At 43.9% G+C, this 25,003-nt stretch overlaps 1 protein-coding gene across 1 annotated transcript in view; it reads left to right on the top strand.

Annotated features, from left to right (window-relative positions):
- The window catches only part of ZNF516 (zinc finger protein 516), a 57,317-nt gene extending 33,206 nt beyond the window's left edge, over positions 1–24,111 (top strand). The window contains exons 2-5 of the mRNA XM_010577931.1: positions 9,388–10,866; positions 15,804–15,908; positions 16,816–16,883; positions 24,052–24,111. Coding sequence (XP_010576233.1) covers positions 9,388–10,866; positions 15,804–15,908; positions 16,816–16,883; positions 24,052–24,111 — 1,712 coding nt within the window. The remainder of the gene's footprint in view (positions 1–9,387; positions 10,867–15,803; positions 15,909–16,815; positions 16,884–24,051) is intronic.
- Positions 24,112–25,003: the final 892 nt, after the last annotated feature.

Here is a 25,003-nt window from a genome sequence, read left to right as displayed (position 1 = left end):
AAAAAAAAAAAAAAAAAAAAGAACAAAAAAACACAACAGCCCCTACCCAAATCCAATCCTCTCAAATTTAATTATGTATCCTGCTGTGTTAATGGTCTTACGCTCTTTCTTTTTCCTCCTTCTACCTGCACCAAACTTCACAGGCAGGGCCACACACGGAGAAATGCCTAGCAGCTACAGACTGTACTGGAAGTACTCTGCTTAGGTTTTGGACCAGTTCATACTGTATTGCTATTAACTCTGGAATTACGACAGAGCTGTGTTAGAGTCAAACTGGTATCATCTGGCCTAATCACTTCCTAATTTTGCAGAGCATTCCAGGGGTTTTATATCCCATAATTTTCTTTAAGTATATTATGAGCAGCAACATTTAAGGCAATGCCAAATTCTACAGTTTTCATTTTGGCAAGCAGTCCCTGCAAGTGTTTTTGTGTTGGTCCTGTGTACATATTCATCTCTCCCTCTATTTTACCCCTAATTTATAGATAAGTACTTACTGTTCCCTCACCACTTTTCAGGATCCAGAGGGTGATGCGGAACTGTGAAGGTGCCTGTACGTTTTAAGTCAATGTAGTGCCTTCGGTCCAGTTCAGTCCATGAGTGGGACTGATGGACCCTTTCTTCTTCATCCACTTACGCGCTTTGGCATTACATTTCCTAAAGGAAGAAAAGCGGGTTTGAAGTTTTGTGAGCTGGGCACAGAGTTGCAAAAGCCACACATAACGTGGACAACTCACTTTGGTTTCTCGGCACCATGCTTTGCCCGGCTGTAGCTGGAGCAGCCCTGTGTGAGACGGGAAGACGTTGGGATGCTCCTGAAGCTCAGAGGGCAAAGAGGGGCTGTGGGGCATGACCAGAAAGTCCAGTCCCGAGTCCCAGAAGGGGCTGTGCTAGGGGCGCGAGCAGGATGTGGCAACAGCATGGGGATCGGATGCGTTAGTTGCAGCCTTGCTGTATGAGGCTGGACACACTGGTGTCACCTCCCCCCAGCTCTTTATTTAAAGGACAAGCTTTCTTCTCAACTGGCAAAAGCCCCACTGAAGTCTTAAATACCCTTGGGTCAAGCTAGTGTGGATGAAGGGTGAAAAAGTCACTTGGAAATACTCTGATAACAGGAGCTACAGCTTCACCTGCAAATAAGTACATATCATTTCGTGGGGCTTTTCCCCTGCTGCTGGGCAGAGATTACCCTCACAGACCTCTGTGAGAAGTACAGAGGTGAAAGCATTGGTAAGTCATCACTAGCTCTGCTGCTGCCCAGAATTCCTATGCACCGTGTATATAATGGCTTACAAAAAAGCCCGCTGAGGAGGTGCAGAGAGATGTGAACACTGGAAGTATCGTCTCTGTGGCGCGCTGCCAGCAGCAGCCATTTTACCCACACGTGCACTTTCACTTCATTATGTGCTCTGCCGTGGATGCTTTCCTTGCTTCACCTTCAAATAAAGTCTGTGTTGACTCTGGAAGGGCTGATACCTGGGAGACGGGTCCCAAGGTACCCAGCGCTAGAAGAGGGTTTGTGTTTGGGCTTCAGCACAAAGCTTTTTGCACTTGATGCGCACCTGTGCGAAGCTGAGGGTGATGAAAAGATACTACATGAAGGGAGAGTGGAGTAATTTGTACATGGAGCTGCTCTTGCAGCCAGTTGGCCTTTGGGAGGCTTGTAGTGTCGGTACCCTAGATAACAACAAAGCCAAATATTCTTCAAGGAAAAATTGTATGCAAGTAGCTGGAGAGGAAAAAGTTCACTATGAACTTTCAGGCTTATTTTTCATTATGCCTCCGGTACCTAACAATGTGCGCTTCAGCCTGACAGATTTTGGACCTGATACCCTTTCCCACCTAGTTCCTCAGATACTTTGTTGGTGCCTCTCCTATGATTGTGCTTGAAATTCCAGTAACCTTGCTGGCATTTGCATGTGTGGCTGTGTGGCTGGGGGATGGTTTCAGGCCCCCCTCTTTTTTTTTTTTTTTTTTTTTTTAAAAAGCGATCCTTGAAGTGTGACATAACTCCAAAGCATTTCTGCTGTGCGAAGGAATTTGTAATTTTACTGAGCTAGGGAATACCTTGTCGAAAGGGGTCTTTTGTGTGCTATACCGTAACTGTTCTCAGACTCAGATTTCACTCATCTTAAAGGTTAAGTTTCAAATTTAATCAACTAAAAGTTTTGTGCTTTTTTTTTTCCCCCAATCACTTCGGTGACCTTTCAGATTCTTTCCAAAATGCAAAACTAATGCCATCGGTATCTCTGATCATAATAACAATAATAATCTAAAATAATTCAAAAACCTCAACATGTGCAGTCCAGAACTGAACAAACTTTATTGAATTAGTTTGATGGTTGCCTATTCATGTTTTTTGCTGCCCGGATTGTAAGAGCTCAGTGGGTTTTGTTTTCACAAGCAGCAGGTGTCCTCCTGGACAATGCCAGAGAGATTAGTCAAATGGAGACCAGGGAGTGTTAGGAGTGGTGGGCTCGGCTGGCCTGTCCCCTGCAGTGTCCCCCAGTTCTGCACAGGGAAGGAGACCAACAATGTAACGGGGTCCTTCAGCTGTTTGCGTGCTGGGGGCATGGCAGTACGCTGTTCTAAGCATTCAACAGCAAGGGTAGAAAGTAACTTGCAGGTAAAGTTAGAAATCGCAGAGGGTAAAGTTAGTGAAATGAAGCAAACGGGACTTTGGAATAAATCCGTATGTTGTTGTACCAGGAATAGAGGGAAGCCTGAAACCAAATGTGCAGGAAAAACAGCTGAAAAATAGCATGATCATAAAGAAGGTTGAATTTAGGGCTCCAAGCATTAGTCATTTAATCATCGTGGCAACAGCGGTAGTACAGTTTGGGAAGAAAAGAGTGAAGGAAAAAAGCTAAATTTTGTTACTGGTGCCTAAAAGAATTAAAATTGCTTCGGTCAGATAATAATTTCCCCTCCCTGGGCCCACTCCCAAAAAAACAAGGACACAAAACTGCAGTTCTCTCTCTACTTGTGAGATCATGCTTTTTCGTAGTCGGCATCCTTTCCCAAGAAATACTTGTTTGAAAGTTGACAGTTGCCATCATGCATCCTTGTCCTGAAATTGTCACCCGTGAGATTAAAAAGTCAATGAAAAGTCATTTTAGGAACTGTAAGGTTTAGACTCAGAAAAGGAGAATGGAGACCATGAATGCAAACTATACCAAAGGGTTGCTAGTTCTGATTGGTAAACCCATGATCTGGGTTTATTTGCTAGGGATGGAGGTAGAGTGGTGTTAGAAATGTATAGCTGATCGCGTGGAAGTGAAAGGGTAACTCCCCGCCCGACATCTAGCCACAACAAAAATAGGGGGAAAAAAAAATTCTGAAGAGTAATAAGGAAAAGCAGTGCGGTATAAACCAGAAACACCTTGCTCATGACCAGATGAAGGCAGGACTTCTTGGGGCACCTGGGACTCGTTTTCGGTGCACTCCCGGGCTGTGGTGCAGGACTTCATTACTCCTCTTTGCCCCTCGCATAGCCGAAGTGAAACCTCTGCGGGGCAGGGTGAGCTTGCTGTCTGATAAACCATCTGTATCAGCCAGCATCTCAATCTCAAGAGCTGCGTTGGGTTTCTGGCCTGTTAAAAACCTCAAACCTCAGCCAAAAACACTTACCGTCAATTCTAAAATTAGTCTGAGAGGAAGCAGGGATATTAGCTGACTGTGTGCTTTCTACCCTTCCGTATCACCCTCTTACCTGCTAGCCTGCCCTGTCCTGCAGTACTGAGTACTCTAGTCTAATCCTCGGTCATCTCTTTCTGAATTACTGGGGACTTGATGTAGCTGCGTCTGAAAACATCTAACAACATGTAAAGCAAGATGAGCTTTGCAGATGAGAAGCTGGATCTTGTATCAAAACAGCATAACTTTTTCTTCCCAGTTCTCATTGCGGCATCTGGCCTTGTGCTGTAAGAAAACCCAAGAGGGTTTGTAGGAGTTGTCTTTCACCTCGCGCCCGCTTTGCCACCACGTTGGGGATCTGCTGAGTGACGCAGCTGGAGCAGAAGGCAGGCGAGGTGCCGGAGAGCATGCGGAGTATAAAAACTAGACACGCAGGCAGCTAGAACAGGGAGCATGGCTGGTGTAAGACAAACCATCCTCTGCAAAAGAGATACCAGCTCTCTTTGAACAGCACGACCTACTCTCAGATGATAAACCTGCCGCTAAGGAGCGTCACGGGCTCACTGTTGAATGCTCCGGGAGTCCTTTCCTTAGCTAATCACATAGGGAATTAGGATGAAAGGAAGGCTGGTTTTGGCATAAGTCTACAATGCAGTTGTAGCGTTGTAGGCTTTTGGCTTACGAGGGGTTTTGGCTTGCTGTGCTGGTAGAGTGAAGGGAAGGAGTAAGTCATGCTTTCTGCCTCCCCATGAAAAGGATGGATTTTTATCATGCATTGATAATCCATGTTCTGTCCATCTAGGTTTTACAGTCCAAGCGGTGTTCCACCTCTTCCCTTTGCATTTTTTCCATAAGCTGCAAATACACATAATTGGGGTTTTAATTTTGTTCATCATGAGTTTTTTCTGTGTGCAATTATATCTGATTGTTGTGATAGAGTCCAGTGCTCAGGATGATATAATTCTGTCTTTTGGAGCTTGGCGCTCCTGGAGAGGCTGCAGGCGTTGGCCTGTCGCCCTCCCATCTTCCCTCAGCCATGTGAGGGACACTTAACTCTTCATCTTTATTTTCTGGTCGGTTACATTTCAGTTGAAGATCTCTGAACTCTTCCTGACTTCTCTGTATTTGCAGATGTGCACAGATAGTCAGGGGGCATGGAGTATTTTTGTTGGACCTTTCTTTCACAGGATAAAAGACCTTGATTTTCTGCTGCAAACCTGCTTTTTGCCTTTTTTCACCTGCCATGTCCCAGTGTATTGTGCTTACTGTGGGCTTTTACATAGTGCACATTACTATGGTATATATATTTTGGTTTATATATATATATATAAAAATAATGCAACCAGCATGGCCATCATGTAAGTGTCATCTTCAGAGGGGTAGTTTTATTTTTATTTTTAAAATGTGTACTTTTATTTGTGAAAGCTAAGCTGAAGAACCTCACCTAGTACACTCATATTTAACTTGCCATCTATTGTAACATCTGTTATTTTCAACATTGCTGCTTCCCAGATTTCACCCTCTCACTGCACGGGTTTTTTGGATCGTTTCCCTTCACTTGTCTTAGCCTGCTTTTTTTTCCAGAATGAATCTCATTTGATTATTTTCAGACTGCATTTCTATTCCCTCTAAGTCCCTGTGCATTATTTCCCTGTCCCCGTTATTTTTGCAGCTCCTCCAAACGCGATATTTCCTGGAGATTTGAGTTAGCATGCTGTCTAGAGACTCTTCTGGATCTTTAAAGAAAATACCAAGTGAAATAGGACCTAATACAGGTCTTTGCAATATTGCACCTTCTTCCAATGTTATCCTTTGCTTTTATCATGATTTATTTGCAGCCACTTTTCGAATCGAGCCACAGCATTCATCTCAAAGTGCAAATCACTATCAAATGTTTACTAAAAATCAAACACATCACATCTGCTCCTTTCCCTTCTACTCCTAGTGCTGTAATGCTAGCCAGAAAAGGGGCCAATTTCTAGCCTGTTCTGCTCTTCTGAATAGAAATCACGGTTTCATTGTCCTCAGGCTTGTAGCCTGGTTTACTTTATAGGAAGCCTCATGAATTAAAACAGCTGTGCAGCCCGTTCTGAAATTCGGTTGTGTGGAGAAACAGAGCTGGGGAGGAAAACAAGTGGAGTTTATGCGTGTGAGGGGGAGAAAGAGAGAAGAGGGATGTGTGTGGGGGGAGAAGGGGAGTCGCTTTTATCTGCCTGTGTAAGATATGTAACTAAGTGATGACAATTAGATATATTTCTGAAGAACTGGTTGAGTCCCTGAATGTTCCTATGTTTCTAGACCATGGCTTTGCATATAGTTGTGTTTCAAGCCATCCTGCTTTGCTCTCCTGTGGCCTGCAATGCCATTGATATTTGCAGCTATGGCCAAACTGAAGGCACGAGATGGCATCAGCAGCCACCTCCTAGCTGGGCACCTTGTAAAATTCCTCCTCTTCAGCTGTTGGCCAGGTATCCGTGACACAGAAGAACTCTTTTAAGACTTCAGGGATGTGGTAAAAGGACCTTTCTCATTCTTAAGTACAACAGGTAAATGACTGTTTTGGGTAAGAAACAAAGGAATTGAGACAAACATGACAACATGACAGGGACTGTAGGATAAAAAGTGAGAGCATGCTTAGCCAAGAACTCCTTCAATGGGAAATGTGAGTTATGGTCCCTGGAGATCATGCAAAAGGCATCCCATTCATGGCTTTTTGCTTTGACCTGGCCGTAATAAAATCTTGAAAGTTTCTGGTGACAGTAATGCCTGCACTGCACTGGTTAGAGCAATATTTTATACCAGTGATTTAAAAGGATTGTTGGTACCCCTTTTCAGCTGGGGCAAGCGGCTGGGAACAGGCAGAAATAAATTTCATCTATTTTTCTAAAAAAGCTCTGCCTATATTATTGCGTTGCTTACTGTCTCCTCTTACTCTTGCCTGCGTCCTCTCTTCCATCCTGGCTTTTGCTACCTGCTCGTAGCCCAGCCTGGACCACCACCCATGGTGGGGAGGATGGCACGTGGCAGCATTTCTGCCTGGCTGTTGATATGTGGAGGGTCCGGTCCCGGGGGATGGGGCTAGGGAAAAGCTTAGGCTGTGCTTTGTGCTGGTGAAGAAGTATGAGTTGGCCTGCAGGTGAAATGCTTGTCCATCCAAATCTTGGGAAAGAGGGGTAGGGGTATGGTTTTGTTTTGGTTTGGTTTTTTTTTTTTTCCTGGAAGTGCAGCTTGAGTAATTAACACAAATATTGCTACCAAGGCTCACGATCTAAGCTTTTAAAATTATTCCTAGTATGTTCAGTACTGTTTGTGTGAGACATCAGAGGAATTGAATCTAGGAAGACGCTACGAAGAGGTGTTAGAAGCTATGTTTTGTAATAACCTTGTGAATTTTCATATATTGTACTGACAGTGTATGCCTTCAGCATTGTGGCAACTGCAGGCCTAGATACACCTCAGAGATGTCTTCGTCACTTTCCTACTCTGTGCTACATTTTCCACCTGGAAAATCCCTTCTCTATTGATGGCTGTCCTAAAGCAATAAGGCTAAACGGACTGTAGCTACCTCGAGGTTTGCAGTCCCAGGCTTTATACCCGTGGTTATTGGGGCACACAGGACTGTGGTCTGTCTCTCTGCTTCCCTCCTCCCTCCCCAAGTAGAAACCTAAACTGAACGGTCCAGACCTAAAGACCAAGCCCAGACCTAACCCATGCCACCTCACAGTCTCCTCGACTTTGTCCTCTTTGCTGAAACAGCACGGTATGCAGATTTTGACCCAAGTCAGAAAGCATCAAGAGGTGCCTGAGGTATGCAGAGCAACCTGGGAGCCGCGGGTGTCTGCCGATGCACCCCTTCATCACAGCTGCCCAGGTGGACCACGGGGTGGCTGGAGCCCCCACCTCCCGCCTCTGCCCTCTCTGCTCAGCCTAGCCAGTAGGTCGGTTCAGTCTCTGCTGAGTACTGCTACGACCGAATGATTTGTTTTTGCTTTGCTTTATTATTTACTACGATGATCAAAGGAGCCACTCCTTGTGATCACAAAGAGAAGCCTTAAAATCTTATTTAAGAGCACAAATATTTTGGGCTTTGACAGATGTGCTTTGAAAATAACACAGATGTGCAGTGTCAAGTTTCACCGCTGCATGCAGTGTCTTTGTTTCAAACTGTAAATTTGGCTAGTAGTGCTGGGCATGTGCTTTCCCAAAACCTTGCTCCCTGCAACACAGGAAAAACAAGTTTCTGGGTTGTGGGGGTTTTTCCCCCCCTGAATTTACCCCCTTAGAGAGTTTGAAAGGAAAATGATCTTAGCTGAGTGAGCACTCAGCCCTGCAAGGCTGCAAATCTATGGGTTATTTTTAACCTGATTACCTCCAATTAAACAAAAGCTTAAGAATTTTTTGCTTGAATTGAAGGCGAGGCTAAGTAGACTTTATTTGCAGTGAAACTCCAGCCGGAGACATGCTTCTTCCATTGCTCCGTGCAGAATAATGCCTGTGGCATAGAGCTGCACTAACGAACAGCACTTGATTTTCTGAAGTGCTGGCTTTTATGCGTTGATGTGAGAGGATATGCAGCTCTAGAGCAGTTCACTCCTTTCCCATTCTCACCCCTCCTATGGATGTGGTGATCACTTTGGACTGGTGACATTTTAGATGGAGCATGGTCTCCTTACACTTGCCTGGCAGTGGCTCATTAACTGCTTGTTAATTGAAACTGAAAGTTTGTCAGATGATTCAATTCAGTTACATGTTAAATGGATTCAGTGCAGTAAGCATTACTGCTGTGACGAAAATCTCGGTGGAATTGATTTGTGAACTGATTTGGAGGGATTCAGTGGCTCTGAGAGATCGGCGTCGGGAGAGTGGGCAGAGGTAGTCATGCTCTGAGCCAAACAAATCCTACTCTTCTCTTTCACCCTAAATGGCTTTAATTACTGCCCAGTATGTTCTCTTTCCAGGACATGTGTTAGGTAGATAAATATACTCTGGAGAGATGAGAAGCAAAGAAGAAAATGAGAAGAATTGGAAGTCTGGTTTGAATTCTGTAATCTAAATGGCCGAAAATGTGGAATTCTTTATCTCTCAGTGGATTGAGTGGTCATAAAATTTTCCTAAAGTTTGACTCAAATGTAAACTTATGTTAAAAAAAAAATGTATCTGCTTTAAACGAATGGATGGAAAATTCAAAATTTACATCCTCCATAACTCATTTTTTATACTTGGCCACTGCAAAAGTCCCTCTTAAGTGAGCAATTTATTCTGTATGCTGTACCTGCTTATATGCTTCATTTCTGTGTGGAGCCAATTTTTATTGCCGAGTTATAAACCCTTTGAAAATCAGGGCTTGTAATGGAAGCGCTGACAGACCTTTAACTAGGTCAGTCTTATCTGGTTCCATTATCTTTGCTTTTGTTAAAGCATTAAATGGTTGCATATTTGTTTATTTTTCTTGCAGTCCCAGAATTTTAACATGGGCATATTATTGAATTGTTCTTTCTTCAAAATGTCATGACCATGCAGCATTAGAGAGTTTATCCAGACTTCGCAGTCATCTTTGAAAGTAAATTGAACTGTTGTGTCTTCTTTCAAGATTTTCTTGCTTATACAGTACAGTCTGTAGCATGTCATTACGATACTAATACCAAAGTTTGATTTTTCTCCTGTCTTACTCTAATCTTGAATTCTGCTCTATCTTTTGGGATCCTTTCTGCATAAAATGACAATGGTGGTTTTTTTGTTTGTCCCGTTCAGATGAAAAGCCATACCACTGCAACTTTTCTGAAGAGGAAACCCCGATGGTAACATCTCAGTTGGATGAACTCCCGAAACTGGGAAGCTGCAATGCCAGAGAAGATGAGACCAGGGAATCTAAACCAGAGAATCCTACCCTGGTGTCAGCACTGGAGAGTGTCATCAAGGAGCCCTTTTCGAAATACCAAGATCCAAAAGGTTCTGCAGACATAAAGATGCCAGCATTTCACCACAGCCAAGGGCTTCCTTGCTCCAGTCGCATTGCTAGCTTTGCTTCGGGTGTGGGCCAGATATCTTCAAACATAGTCATGGACTTGAAAACGTCACTTGAAGTGCAGGCTAGTCGCTCTAGAGAAAATTTGCTAGACTTGCACAGGGAGCATCCTCTGATAGAAAAAGGTGCTGAAGCTCAAGAGGTAGCTCCACTCGATTTGAGTGAAAAATCAACAAGGGATAATTCATGCAATAAAAATCTGAATACATCCTTGCAGGCTGCTTTAATTGTCTACCCATGTCCTTTCTGCAGTCACAAGACCTACTACCCTGAAGTCCTGTGGATGCACAAAAGAATTTTGCACAAAATCAGCTGTAACTCGATGGTCCCCCCTTGGGTGCAACAGAATGGATTCAAGAGTATTAAAAACAACCTGGTCTTTCTGGCAAGGAGTGGGCGTACCGGCCCCCCTCCTGTTCTCGGGGGTAAGGAATGCCAGCCTTTGCCCATTGCCAGATTTACACGCACTCAAGTGCCAAGTGCATTGCCAGGATCCAAAAGCAGCTCTCTTTCTGTTGGGATGGCTGCAAAGTCTGGGAGTACGCATCAGTCAAAGGACAGTCATGCCTTCGGCCACTGTGGTCCACGCTTATCAGGTCTGGATGGGTACAGACAGCCCAAGTTAAACCATTCCCAGGAGCAATACGGCATAGCAGCACAACAAAAAAGTAAATACGAAGCAAATTCCAAACTTATGCAAATGGGAGCCTACAGCAGAAGTGTAACGCCTACTCAGACGGTCATATCCAGGCCTAGCACACAGCCCACCAACAGTAAGCAAGTGGAAAAGTACATGGTTCCCCAAGGAAGTACTAGTTTTGTCCCTCCAGGTAAGCACTGTGCATCCGACTCCATGAAGGCCAAATTCAACCCACCGCCCCAGTATCATCCTCTGTGTAAAAGCGAGCAGTACACTAAACACGAAGAGCCATCTGTGCCTCAGAGGGATTCTCATGTGAAGGCTGGGAATGAGATGAGGACATTGGCAAACTGCACAGCGGGAGCACGAGCGAGTCCACTGCTGCAGCCCCAGCCTAGCGCCGCGGGAGTTTCTCCGGCTTTACACTCCAGCAAACAGGATCTGGGATCAGACGGGCATGAGAAACGTTTGGACGTTTTAAATATCTTTAAAACATACATTCCAAAGGACCTTGCTTCGTTGTACCAAACCTGCGGTGCCAACAGCCCTGTCCTGGATCATGCAGGTAAGATTTTCACAAGCCCTTCCATAGCTGAGGACGTGGCTTGCTTGTTCCTGCTTCGTTTGGAGCCACGACACGCTGTTTCACACTTTCTTCCTTCTCTCCCTTTAACGGTTGGGATTACAAGTTCATTGTTTTTATCATTTCTGGATAGGCTTGAATAGGTTTGTTTACCCATCTCTAACATTGCAGCATCCCCCCTCGTGCACTGTGTGACATTTCTGTCTCAGGTTAAATGTATCTGGTTCCACCTGGAGTATTACTGTTTCTTTGTCCCCTCGCTTCAAACAGGCTAAAGTTACACAGATGTGCTGTCACACAAAGATCCCCCTGATATGCTGGTGCTGGCACACATCATCATCTTTTTGCTTCGGGCAAAATAAACATCCTCTGGGGCTTATCTGTGATGTTATTTTGGAGGTTTTGTTCAATTTCATCTGCAAACAAGTCTTCCAACAACAGAGAGGGATAATCACTTGTCAGTGTCCTTTGTCTTTCTTGACAAAAGTCTTAAGATCTTCCTTGTCTATATCAAAGACTGCTATCGTATTTTTCAAATTATTCTTTTGATCTGTTTGTGTGTTTATAATTAAAAAGAGATATAGGGCCAAATATGTGCCTGCTAATTCACGTAAGCAGGAAAGGCAGTTGTGCAAACAGCCAGTTTAAAAGTTCAGGGACTAAAAAAGTATCAGAGCTCTCCTTCTGGCTCTTGGCAGTCAACTGCCACATAAAAAGAAAAAAAAAAAAAAGGAAACCTATGTATTTGCATTTGAAACCATACTCTTCTGATGATCTGCCAGAATTAGTTTGTCTCAGTGGAAACTGAAAATCACACTGATTCGTTACTCTTGAGATGTGTCTGTGTGTGTAGGGGGGGAGAATGTGAGACATAGTCCCAGCTCTCACCATTTGTAAACCACCCCATTTTTTTTATACACTTCTTCTCTTTGTAGAAGTTGTGCAAGAACTGAACTCCACATGGAAAGAGCATGCGTTCCGGACCGGTGTTCTAGTGCCCTCACCTGACATAATGCTCTCTGTTTTGTCAAAAGCATGTGTGAAATGGAGCTTGTGACCCCATTTTGCAGGTGGGACAAAACCCAGGGCATTTGGAAGCTGGTAGTCTAAGGACAGGTATGGTCTAGTGCGCAGAAGGTGTGTGCAAGTTGACTGCTCTCGCAGCTGCGAGGGAAGGAGGGAGCCAGTGTTTGGTGGAAGGCCTTTTGGAGGGGACAGGAAGGCAAAATCTATCTGAAATAGTCCATGAGGTGCACCTTTCAGCCACTCCATTGTCAGTTTTGCTCAATCATTTAAAAAGTAATGCTGCGTAGGAGCCAACTGTTATTTATGGAGTAGATCATTTTGCAGATGGTTAGAAGCTGCATGGTGGTTGTAACTAACATCAGGCTCCTGGTTTTTGTTAAGGAAGCAGAGGAGGACAGGCTTGGTTTCTGCAGGTTTCTGTAGGGTCATTGTTCCTGGTTTTGTCCAGCCGACTTTGCTTTTGCCATCCCAGTGCCTAGGAATGTTGTCTAAAGTTTCTCCCTGCCTGCTTCCAGCTCTAAATACCAATTAATTGTTCCAGCATCAACTCGGGGCACCGTCACATGGGTGCCCTCCTTGATGTTATTTAAAACTACATTGTGTCAACCTGCTCAGAGAAATCTTACTGATCCAGTGAGCTCCCAGCCATATTAAGAGGGATGGAGAGAAACAGTAAAAGCCAGGAACTAGGTGCTGGCTTAGTGAATCCAGGCACCAGAAAAACCATGAGGACTGTTGGGGCAAAGTAAAGTAGGGGCAGGGTTTCCAAGGAGGTCTCTATTTACCTGCTTTTTATAAGAGGGATTTTATTGCCAAAATGTTTTTGCTGGGCAGTGATTTCCAGAGACACTTTAACTAGAAGTTATTTAGTGCCCATCTCTGCTTTGAAATCTCTTCTTTCATTCCAAGTGTGTTACAGCAATCAAGTTTTCAGAATTTGAAACCTCTTTTTTTTATGTAGCTTGTCTTCATTTTATATACAACTTCCAGGTTGTTGATGGTTCTCCAAACCAATTGGCATGATGGCTGTTTTTCATAGCACTAAAATAAAAAGCGGCTGCAGGCAAAAGGAACGAGATCCTACCAACTGTGAATAGAGGAGGGTAAATTAACTTTGTCTGAAATAACACATGGCCCTAGACTGAGCCCTCTGAGTCAGTACGCATCATACAATATAGTCTTAATATGGCAATGTGAATATGGCAATCATGACATAAAGGACAACCAAAAATCCCACTTAGGTATGCTGTTTGTCACGTTTTTTTTTCCCAATTGAATGTTCCCCATAGACTTTACCTGGGTGTTTGGAATATAACCTCATCTTGGATCACACTAGAATGAATATTTTAGTGTGTGGTAGTGCACTGTTCAACTTCCTTTAGAGTGACTAGATTTATTTCTGAGATCTTTTCTTTTACATTTGTGTTTGTTCCAGTGTGTCCTTGGAAAAGAGAGGAGTTGTATGTACTGTTGTGATACAGCTGCAAACACAAAGCTTGCTGCGCTTAGGCTAGGTTTGTTTCATGCTGCCCAGTCTTCCCAAATGCTTGTAGAGAGAATCTTACTGTTATATTTAATAGTGGTTATTTATTTTATTCATTGTATTTACATAAATCGCCATATTAGGAAAGGAAGGGTAATGGCAGCAGATGCACTCTTTCCCTGGGGCTCCTTTGAGACCAGCTTTAAGCATCCATTTCGCAGGAGCTCCCATTCAGATAGTCGCATTCATTTACCTTAATTTGCTAACACCTGTAGTCATCCACCCTCTTTTGTTCACATATAGGATAACTCAGTGATGACTCAAAGGGGTGTTGCCTTGCGGCAATGATGCCCATGGCTCAAAGCTCTGAACTATCAAAAGCCTTATGGTGCTCCTTAGGAAATGCAACAATGGCAAAAATACCTGGAAGCAGTCTATTTTTTCTACCTGCTTATTAAATAACTACCATAAAGTGAGTGCTAGGGAGGGGTTAGATGAAAGTCTGAACCCGCTCACCTTCGCATTTGTACAGGATATGTTGGCTTGCAACAGCATCCTCAACCTTCCCTCACGCTTGACTCGAGTGGGAGCAGTGCTTCCATGAAGGCTGTTGGATCAGGCCCGTGATGACTGCTGAGACAACTGTATTAACCTTCTACAGAGGAAGACCTGGGCTATAGAGTGATTAAATGTCTTTACAGAGGTGGCAGAAAAACCACCCGAGGAACCCAGGTCTCGCAGGCTCCACGGGAGCTGCTCTGCCTGTCCCTGCCTGTCCCTGCCTGTCCAGCAGTCAGCCTGGCGGTCCAGCAAAGGCCACATCTGGTCCCTCAACACGCTTTGCTTTCAAGCCTGCAGCTGTAGTTCTGGCGAGTGAGGGGAAAATTCTAGTAACAGACCACAAAATCTGCTTTCATCTTGAATGCCTTACAAGGCAAATCCATCTCATTATAGTACAGTGAAGCTCTCATTGAAATTTATGTGATTTTGGGGGTTTTTTTGGTTTTGGGGGATTTTTTGGTGTGTGTGCGTGGGTATACACGATCTGGATTTGCCCCTAAATCACGGTCTTGTATTTGACTGCCAGCAACTTAATTGTTGGGAGTGAGTGTGTTCAGCGACATTATACAGACTGTGCTGCCATCTGCAGGAGGTGCTATTATAAAAAGAGAAAACAATTTGTGAGTGGGGTTTGTTGGGTTTTTGTTTTGTTGTTTGTTTTTTTTTCCCAGCTGGGCATTTCTTTTCAGTATATGCTGTGGTGAAAACCATAGCAGGACACTTGGTGCCATACCAGCAGAGTAAATGGCAGCTCGTCTTCTTTTCCATTCATTTTCAGGTACAGCATCTGTATTTCAGATGAGCCCCCTGGCATCCTGCAGTTGATTTTTCAGTTGTGGGGAATTTTTTTGTTGCTGCTTTTTTGTTCACAATTTTATTCTTTTTAAATGCAGTAGCGAGGGGAAAAAAAAACAAAAGAAAAGCTGAAACTTCACTTCCGCTGACAACCCCCTGAGAATTTCTTTAAAAGCCAAAGTATTCCGGTGGCAAATGGAAACATCAACTCTTTCCTTCCAAGGAGGGCGTTCTACCAAAATAGAAAAGATGATGTTCAAACATATTTTTTTTTGATAATAAAAAAGCCCAATAAAAGTCAAATGTGTCTTTTTTGATCAGCAGCAAAAAGACAAAGACCAGCCCTTTAAGTCAGATGCTGTAAACTGACCTTTGGAGAAAAAGGAGAGGTTTGAGTGGTTTTCCACAAATGCTAATGGCCTAGAAAACATGTTTACCCAGGGCTGGGGGAAGGCTGCTGCGCTGCTACCAGCTCAAAATGTCCGGAATGACACTTTCATTCACAGATGTCTTTCGTCTGTGCCTCAGAGGTCCGGGGTCAAAGCAGCACCGGCAGGCAGGTAGGCAGGGGCGAAAGGTTTGATCAGTCTGTGATGGCTCCGCTCGCTCTGCATTTGTCTCTGAGGTATTGCCGCCCGGGGGGGACAGTCGGGCTCTGGTCCTACTCACTTCCTATTATCCATGTGACTTGTCTCCGCCACGCTGGAGTCACTTTGATTTGCCTGATGTACTGCTTGACAAAGCTGGGTGATGGCTGAGAAGTGGATCCAGCTGCTCTGAAAAGCGCACACCTGACATGCCAGTCCTGGTGCGGGCACATCATGGGGAGCATTTTTTAATTCAATGTAATTTATGCATTCTTGCAGTCCTGTGTGTGCCTGGCCTGTCAGCCAGTGCCTAGATGAAGGCTGACAGTTGTCATCCAGGGCCTGAAGGTAGCCTCACATAATGACACATTAGACATACTAATGATGTTTTCTTCTGGCATAATGTTTTCTTCTCAACTTTCCTCTCTCCTCCCTGCCCACCCCCCCGCCCCCCTCCCTGACTACAGGGATGCTCAGGACACAAACACGCCAAGGAGACTGCGTCTGCAGAGAATGTGGAAAATGCTTTACCCAACCCAGTCACCTCAGGACTCATCAGAGGTCCCATGCAGGTACCTTTTCGCACTCACTCTTGCTTTCTGCCTTTCCCACTTGCCTGCTTTCAGATCTGGCTAAAAAAATGCCAAGAATTACATTTCACATATTACGTTAACCTAAGTAATTCCAGTACCTAAATCTAATAGACAGGTTTTTTATTTTTACGACTATTGCTCTTGTTCTCTGGATATTGCTTACCTGATCTCCGCCCGAACTCCATAAAATTGCAATGCATTTAAGATAAGTCTGTTTGCAAATGTTTTATTTTAATTAGAGAGTAGGGTACTCAGAAATGAATATGCTAATGAATTCTGTTGCCACCAGCACAAATTGAAATCAAAGTACCCCTTTCAGCACAACATAAGGCTTTGTTTTGCCTTGTCGTTGCTGTTGACAGGAACATTTTTGTGGGAAACGAGATTTTTCCGCAGACCGGTCAGCCCTAAAATGGGAAATCCCTACCAGCCATTTTTAACCTGGCGTGGTCTGTGGTTGAGGCCGTAGGAGGCTAAAGGCACCAGTGTCGAGAGACCTCCTGAGCATTGCACGAGGCAGTGAGACTAGTGGGTTCCTCCTGAAAAGTGTGAATGATGCATACATAAGCCAATCTGATGCAAAATGACAGAGGCCAAATGGTAAGTAATGCCAGAAGAGGGTCCCTTTACACATACACTGATAATTAATGTTGTCAGTGATTGCTTTCTTCAGCGCTGAAGTCTGAATTAAAAAGGGCAGTGGCCCTAGGCTGCCATTAGCACACTCTCTTACAGTAAGTGTTACGGTAAATTGGTATTTTCCGGCCACAGGCTAGTAGCTGGTGTCTTTTTTTGAATGTGGTTAATCTGTAATGGTCTCAAATAATGTACACACACTAACGAAGCTTGAATGTTCATCTGTTAACAAGCCCCCTTGTTCCCACAGTGGTATTTGAGTCTAATGGACTCCGAGGTACTGAAGTTCACACCACCTCCGCAGATGCCCCAAAACAAGTATGTTTTACAATTAATTGGATGTTTGGTTTTTAATGTGGTAGCTGTGAAAAAGTTGCACAGTGATACTCATCACTAAAGTGCTGACTGGTTTATAACTTATAAATAGTGATGGTGTTGCTTGATTTTTAGCTCTTAAATTTTTTAAGCGTTTTATCAAAGTCTGTTATATGGAGAGTCAGTTAATTGTAAAGCAGATATGTTACCAGCGTACTGGGGACTGGGTGGGATAGGTAACTGTAATGTGCAGTGATATGTAATAGTGAGAGAGTACATAAAGAATTCCTAGAAATAATTTGCTTTTACAACTAACACGTTTTCGGCTGCAACAATACAATTAACACTTAGTCTATATTTTTCTGAAGAGTATTCGTACCCTGATACCCAGTATCTGGCCTTTGAAAGGCTCTTATCCTCCAGTTTCTGTGGACTCTGTGTGGCACTGTGCTTTCCTATGTCTAGTATACAGTTTCCTGTCTTAAACACTTCTCAGCACTCTGAATTGTACATGACAAAGCTGTTACATAGAAAACCATTAAACTGAATTTGTTTCGTGTATCTTACATCTTTGGAGACCAGTGTCATAACCTGGACCTTCCCACTCATCTTCCAGCTTGGCAGGTGGGTTTCAGGGCACACCTTCTCATGGACAGTTTTCTTTTATTGTGAAACTGCCTCCAGCATCACTCACTTTTCCTTTCATCCTCGTTTTTAGTTTAATTTTGACTACAGCACTTTTCCTGTCCTCCTGTCTCTTACTAAACGATTGCAGATGGTTTTGGCCATGCTTAGAGAATGCATCTCTATGCTAGTCCTGCCTCCACGAAGTTTAGGAGTTGGTTTCTACTTGCTCAGTAAACATTCTCACTGGGCACCACCACGTCGCATAGTTCATATGCTGCACCCTTCTTGGAGACTCTTGGCACCTCCTCTGTTGCACTTGCATCTTTCTGGCCCAAAGGCTATGTGGGAAACCCAGCTGCTGCCACAGGAGTATCTGAGTTGCTGTCAGGCTGTAGGAGTGCCCAGCAACACTCCTCATAAAGTTTTCAAGATGGCATAGCACTTCAGTAGTTGTTGTTGTGGGCAACGTTTGCTTTGCTTTGTGGGTCAGTAGCAGCAAAGTTATGCTATAGCTGGAGAACAAGATGAAAGTGCTCTCCTTATGATGCTTATCTAATAATATTGTGCAAGGATGTACCTCTCCGTAGAAATATGTGACAGAGTGGAACACTGCAGCTCTGCAAACTAGCTCAACTAGTCTTTGGTTCTCATCGGCTTAGGAATGTAGATTTAGTAAACCTAAGCATCTTTAAAATGCTGTTTCATCTTTTCATGCTCATTTTTTCCTCATGTAGTTGAGATCAGATTCTGAAGGCATCTGGGCTTTTTTCCTCTAAAAGACAATGTAAGGTCAAAGTTGGAAATACATGTGGTAGGTTGACCTTGGCTGGACACCAGGTGCCCACCAAGCCGCTCTGTCACTCCCCCCCTCAGCAGGACAGGGGTGGAGAGAAAATAAGATGGAAAAAACCCTCATGTGTCAAGATAAAGGCAGTTTAATAAAGAAAAGCAAATGGGAAGTAGGGCTTCAGTACACATAGTGGTTGCTCCAGAAGACAAACACCATAATAACGGATGTCCCCCTCCTGCTCCTTTCTCTCAGCTTTTATTGCTGAGCAGACATCATATGGTACAGAATATCCCTTTGGTCAGCTTGGGTCAGCTGTCCTGGCTGTGTCCCCTCCCAAGATCTTGCCCCCCCTCCAGCCTGCTGGTGAGGGGGGAATGTTGGAGAGACAGCCTTGATGCTGTGCCAGCACTGCTCAGCAGTAGCCAAAACCCTGGTTGTGTTACTGACACCTTTCTAGCTACCAGTACAGAGCACAGCACTGTGAGGGCTGCTATGGGGAGAATTAAATCCATCTCAGCTGGACCCAATACAATACGTTTCCAAAAAATTCTGAAATGGCTGTATCTATCAAAAAAGAGATGTGGCAGCTCAGTCCACATCTGGACTGTTTTTGTAATTCGGGTTATATTACTGCACAATAAATTTACTCATAATCTTGTCTTTGTAAACTACTGCCATGCCAGAATTTATTGACTAACTTCTTCCATGGCATATGTAGCTTGCTCTTGCAGTCTCAATCCGTGTCAATCTGTCTTCAAAGTATTTGATTAAATTACAGCATCTCTCAGTACAGCAGAATACTGGGTAGGGGTTAGCTTCGTGAATCGCTTCGTCTCTTGCCAGTCAGTATTTCTTCCACAGAAGCTGTGGTATGATCACTTCTCCAGGAGACAGTTCCCTTTCTTTTGTCTTGTTTGCTCCTCAGTATCAGCCTTTGTCTCAGTTTGTCAGCATCTGTGTCAGTTAGGATTATTCAGTTGTCTGCCGTTTTGCTTGTTCTCATCACGAGCAGGCTTTCCACTCCCCCAGAAGACTCCACCTGCACAGTCCCTGGGCGTTAGAGAGGGAATAAGCTCATTTCTACCTGCAGCTGTAGGGGCCTTTAGAAGCGCAGAAATGAGCTCGCACTGAGAATGATGCCTGCAGCATTCTAGTAACATTACGATTTCCCACTTTAAACATTGTCACTCCGTGTCTTCATTTCATTTCTTAATTGGGGACAGATCTATTCATGAGAGTTTATGGTGTAAAGTCAGTTCAAGTTACAGAAGTGCCGTGCACATGCTCCAAGCAAGAAACAATAGTTAACCACGTAAGGTAGCTTGAGAATGAAAGGGGGGGGGGTTTAATGTTAGGTGGAAATGATTCACTTTACATAATATTTCCTTCTCACAGGTAAAATATCTTCCCCCGAGTAGTCTGCTAAAGAGTAAAAATATTAACATTAGTATTTCACAGTTCCCCATTCCCTTCAGTAGTCAACCAGAAGATCATCTCTAAAGGTTTCCTTTATGAAAGGATGTTAGGTAGAGCTTTTAAAATCCCCCAGCATAATAACTTACAACAGTGCTACATTATATAGCAGTTTTCTCGCAGAATAATTCTAATTCCGCATGTTAAAAATAGGGTCTGCAGCCAGGCTTTTTAAAAAATGAGCCAGCTAAATCTATATTTATGTGTCTAAATAGGAAGCGTACTTTAGGGTAGTGAACCACCAACAGGAGATGCAGGTGTTCAGCATCACTGAAAAGTGGGGCTGCCTGTAGGGGTGTGTAAAGAAGGTCCTACACACCCAATTTTGATAATGATAGCACTGGGCAGTGCTTCATGCTTTGTTATCAGCACCAAGGAAATATAAACAAAACGGAGGAAAGATGATGTTCATTTCCTTCGTAACATTGTTTACTGTGGTTTCTTACTTCTACCTGAATGCTTTAAAAAAAAAAAAAAAAAAAGAGGAGGACATTTTTACATCAAGTGAATTTCCTGTGAACTCTGGAATAGTTCCTATTCTATCTAAAGGACAAAAAATGCCCATTACGTACCCCGAGTCAATACAATCTGTGCAAAGTCATGTAGATTCTCTTGAAATGCTGCCATATTAAACATACTGAATATTCTGAATATTTTTATAAATGCTAACTGTCCCAATATATCCATAATTAAGCTTGCTTATCCACAATGAATATGTATCTTAATTTGGAATACACTAAGCACTGTCCAAAGACCTGATTTAGTAGGCATGAATTCGGGGAGCGCACTCCAATCGCTTATACATGGCAAGACAAAAGCTGGCTCCCCTTCGGAAGGGTCCCTGCGACCGCATGTATCTCGAAGCCACTGCAGCTCTCAAAGCAAAGCTTTCCTAAGGCATGTGGTCATTTCAGAGGACACTGTCTGATGCTGCAACATTGCAGCCAGAAGCCCAATTCCCAAGTGCATTCAGTGGCACAGGAGTCAGTCTCTGGCCTGCTTTTGCAAAATGGTGACAGCAGTGGTAGCAATTTCTAGTACATATGCCTTGCGTTTAACTTCTGCTGCTGCATTTTTAAAAACATAAAAAAACTTGGCCTGCTTTAGGAACGTAGTTTATCCTCTGTCAGGGCTGTGTCAAACAATATGCTCTAAAATATTTTAAGGACCAAGTAATTGGGTGTTCAAAAGGCATGATTTACTGGTTAGCAAAGAGGAGGAGTTCTGTCTAATTGAGAGTATATATACGTGAAGCATATTTGCAGTGCTGGAGCCAGAAATACCAAGTTCTCTGCCTTTTGTGCAAGTGAAACAAGCAAAAACCCCAAAACTCCAACCTTTGCCCTCTCTGGAAAAACACCCTTTTCTTCACAGAAAATCAATTAAAAGGTACAGCTCAGAGAAAAAAATGAACTGTTGGTATCATGGGTACCTCTGGCTGAAGCTTTCCCCCTGCCAGAAGGCAGTGATAGTCCTTTTCTGTGAAAGAGCTGTGGAAACTGCAGTTCTTGGGCCTCATGCACTGAAGAGAGAGGTGCGCAGTAGGTCCTGTGTGACAGGGGTAAACCACCTTCATTAAGGAGTCCATAAGCCTTAATTTTCTCCACTATAAGTACTTCAAAATATTTCTTGCAGTGCTCAATACGTGAGATAGATAGCATAAATGTGAATAGTCAGAATTTGAGGGATAGATAGATTAGAAAGAACCATCAGGAAAACACTACATATATATATATACATATATATATATATATATACACACACATGTATTATAAAGGAGCCTGGGGGAAAGGCTGGTGGCATGTTACCCACTGATGTTTTTACAGTCCAGCAGCGCTACAGCCCTGCTTGTTCTAAAGCAACTTTAGAGAGAAGGGGAGGAGCAAAAAAAACCAAAACCAGATTAAAAAGTTATTTAAACCAATGGTTTCTGAGTTTCGTAGGGTTGTTTTGGGGTTTTTTTTTGCATTTGAAATTTTAGCACTGTTTGTTAGAAGTCCTATTTGTGACATTTGTTCATATGAAATGTCTTGCCCCAGTTCCTTGCGGAGTTTCTTCTGAAGATCATGATTAATAGTTCAGTCCTCATTATTGCAAATGTTATTTTTAAATAGTTATTCTGAGAACAAGAATTCCATTAATCAAAATAATAGATAATGAACAAATAAATGGCAACCTAATTTGTCTCGTTCATACATATGGAGATTATAATGCAAACAATCAAGGAATCATGGAAGCTGCTGTACCGGCATCTGAGTAATATGCATGTACTGTATGTCTTCTAGTTTATAAGCATAATAGACAGGATCAGCAGCTGTAGTTCTTGTCCCAACACTTTCCCCTTGCCAGCAAACTGGAGCGATATCTGTGCTCCAAACCGATCATTGCAATTTATTTCGATGTCATGCGATAATTTGTCTCCCATATATTAACATGCACACAAACTGATTTTTTCCTGTTAACTGGTGAAAAGCCCTAGAAGTCAGTATGAAAGCAGCCTTTGGCATGGAAGCTATAGGCTTCACTTAAAAAAAGATCTGCTGTTTTTCCCCTTTGAAACTCTGAGAGTGAAGAAAGCCTACTTTTTAAGATGGTAAAAGTTTCACTTCAGGAAGAATTCAGTCCAGCGATGTATCAGCTGGTTCAAAATCTGACTGTCCCCTCGGGCCGGTGCGAGTACGAGGGGGTGAGCCACTGGCTGGGTTTTGGCACGTGTGAAGCTTGGGTGCTGTTTCCCAGTGAAGCTGGGAGTGCAGCTGTGCATCAGAGGGGTCCAGCCACCCACCCACCCACCACCCCCAGCCCCTCTGGGCCTCCCTGCCAGGTGGGAGAAGGATGGATTAGCCTTTTCACGGGTCCCTGGTGCTGCGTGGTCCATGGGCAGGGGGTGCCCAGACCCGCAGGGAATGCCTCTGCCACGCAGCACCCCACAGGCTATCCATCCCCAAAAAACACCCCTAATTACACCCCTTTTTTCAGTTTTTACCCAGGGAAACTGGGACAAGGCGCTTGCCGTCCCCTCCCCTCTCCCCCTCCCTCACCCCCTGGCTCGGCGAAACCCTGCTGCACTCCCCCACGTACGTAGAGCCGGTTTGATACGAGACGTTTTAATGATGAATGCCTCCTCCTGGAGCTGTGGCTCTGTCTCTCGGGCATGATGCAGCCGTGCAAAAATGTAAAGCATCTTTCTTGGTTTACTGCAAGAAATTCAGCATCCAACTAAGGAAGTTTTATCACATCTCTCATTCAGTTACTGTTTCCTACATTTCAAATATACTGCAGTCTGTACAGCAGCTTTTTTTTTCTTTAATTTTGTTGCAAATCTTTCCGACTTAAACCAAACTTTGACTGGTAAATGTCATGAATCTCGGGCCAGGTTTAATTAGGAATTTTCTAAATCTATTAACAAAAGAGATGCACTTAATACATTATGTCAACCAGAGCTGGGCTTTCTTTAGCTATTTCGAGGGCTGCCATAGGCACAGCTTGAAACTTGCTTGGATTTTACATGGGTGCCGTATTTTATGTTGCATTAATTTAAAATGGTCTGTTTCACTTCATCAAGACTTTAGCTTAAGGATAATGCATTTATGTAAGATTAATCTTGCCATGTTGTTTTAGGATCAGGATTGTAAACTGCATTGTTCCGACAGTGATGTTCTAAATGTCATTTTAAAGCTTTTCTTGGGAGCTGCAGGCTCCCACTTATTCATGATGTTATCTTTAATTTCACTTGATTTTAGAATATCCCTGCTATTTTTTTCAGCATGGTAATTATTCATGAAAATTGGCTAAAAAAAAGAAAAGGAAGATGACAAGGTGGGGGGGTTGGGGGGTTGGGGAAGCCGCCTTAGCATTTGACAGACCCGCAGAAGAATTCAGTTTTTCTTCTAGCTGCCTCGGTGACCTCCAACTTCAGCCTTTTTCAAACGCTGATCTAGTTCTGAAACCCTTTTGGCTAGCACAAAATTCTGCTTTTTGGAGGCCTCTTCTTCCCCTCCTTGTTCTCAGCCTTTTCCCAACTGCTCCATCAGACGCTATTACTTGCTCTTCCAGTCCGTCAGGGACTTCATACAGGCCCGACGCACTTTGCTCTTGCTGGAGATGCTTTAAAAAAAAAAAAAAAAATAACCAACCCCAAAACTTCCGACGCGGTGGGCCGAAGCGAACGTCCGCAACGCTCGCGAGAGGGTAACGAACGCCAGCAGGGCTGGCCGGAGGGTCGCGCGTGGGAGCGGAGGCGAGAATGAGCATTTTTCCCCTGTGTCCTCCTTCTTGCAGGGGAGAGACCACGGCGGCGCGGAGGTCGCCCACACGCTGCCTCTCCGGAAGGGAACCTAGAGCCCCGGCGGAGGAACCCCCGTGCCAGCGGCCCCCACCCCGACGGGCAGCGCCGGCAGCCCCCCGCGCGGCCGCCCCGTGCCCCGGCGGCTGCGGATCAGCCTCCCCGCCAGCCATCGCCTCGCCCGGAGCCGCTGCGCCAGAGTGAAACAGGCGCTCTGCGAGGAGGGGGGTGCCTCTGCGCTGTTAATCATTTTTAAATAAATGAAGATGCTACACGAGATATATATAAATTGACGTACTAATCAGTCCCATGGTTCCTTATTTCCTTTATAATAAACAGTGGAGTTGGCAAGCACTGTGGCAGCACAAGGCATCTGTATTAATCAAGAGAAGTTTGAGACACTGGAAAAATTAAACTTTATGTGATTTGGACAGCATGAAGAAGTTAAGCACTGTAACAAAAACCTCCCTGATGCTCACAATGACTATTTGATACATTTGAAAAACAGCAGTGGATTCCAGGGCTGGAGAAGTATTAATTAATGAAACTGCCACTGCCTGTCATGCTGAAAAGCAAATTAAAAAAAAAACACAAAAAAAACAAAAAACAGAGAGAGGAAGAATGGGGGGTGTGGGGAAAAGGTGGCATTCGGTGCTGAGAAAGCAATGCTTGATGAAGGATTAAAGGGACTAAAGAGAAAGACCGTCATTCTGCAATGGTTTGTTTCATTACAGTTTGGGGACCACTTGCATTTCTAGTGCTCTTGCTCTTGACTGCGCACCATTAATAGTATGTGAATATGGAAATTGAAACACTTCCAGAGAAAAGCTTCTATTCTGCTTTGGGAAAGAAAAGCTAGTCGAACACTAAGAAAAAAAAAAACAGGCTTCTGTGTTTTACTCTCAGGACCTTTTTTTGTAACAGGGCTACTTTCTTCGACCTGATCAC

This window comes from Haliaeetus leucocephalus, unplaced genomic scaffold (genome assembly GCF_000737465.1).
Source record: "Haliaeetus leucocephalus isolate CR32 unplaced genomic scaffold, Haliaeetus_leucocephalus-4.0 Scaffold587, whole genome shotgun sequence".
NCBI lineage: Eukaryota > Metazoa > Chordata > Aves > Accipitriformes > Accipitridae > Haliaeetus > Haliaeetus leucocephalus.
This window is presented reverse-complemented; position numbering and strand designations above follow the sequence as displayed.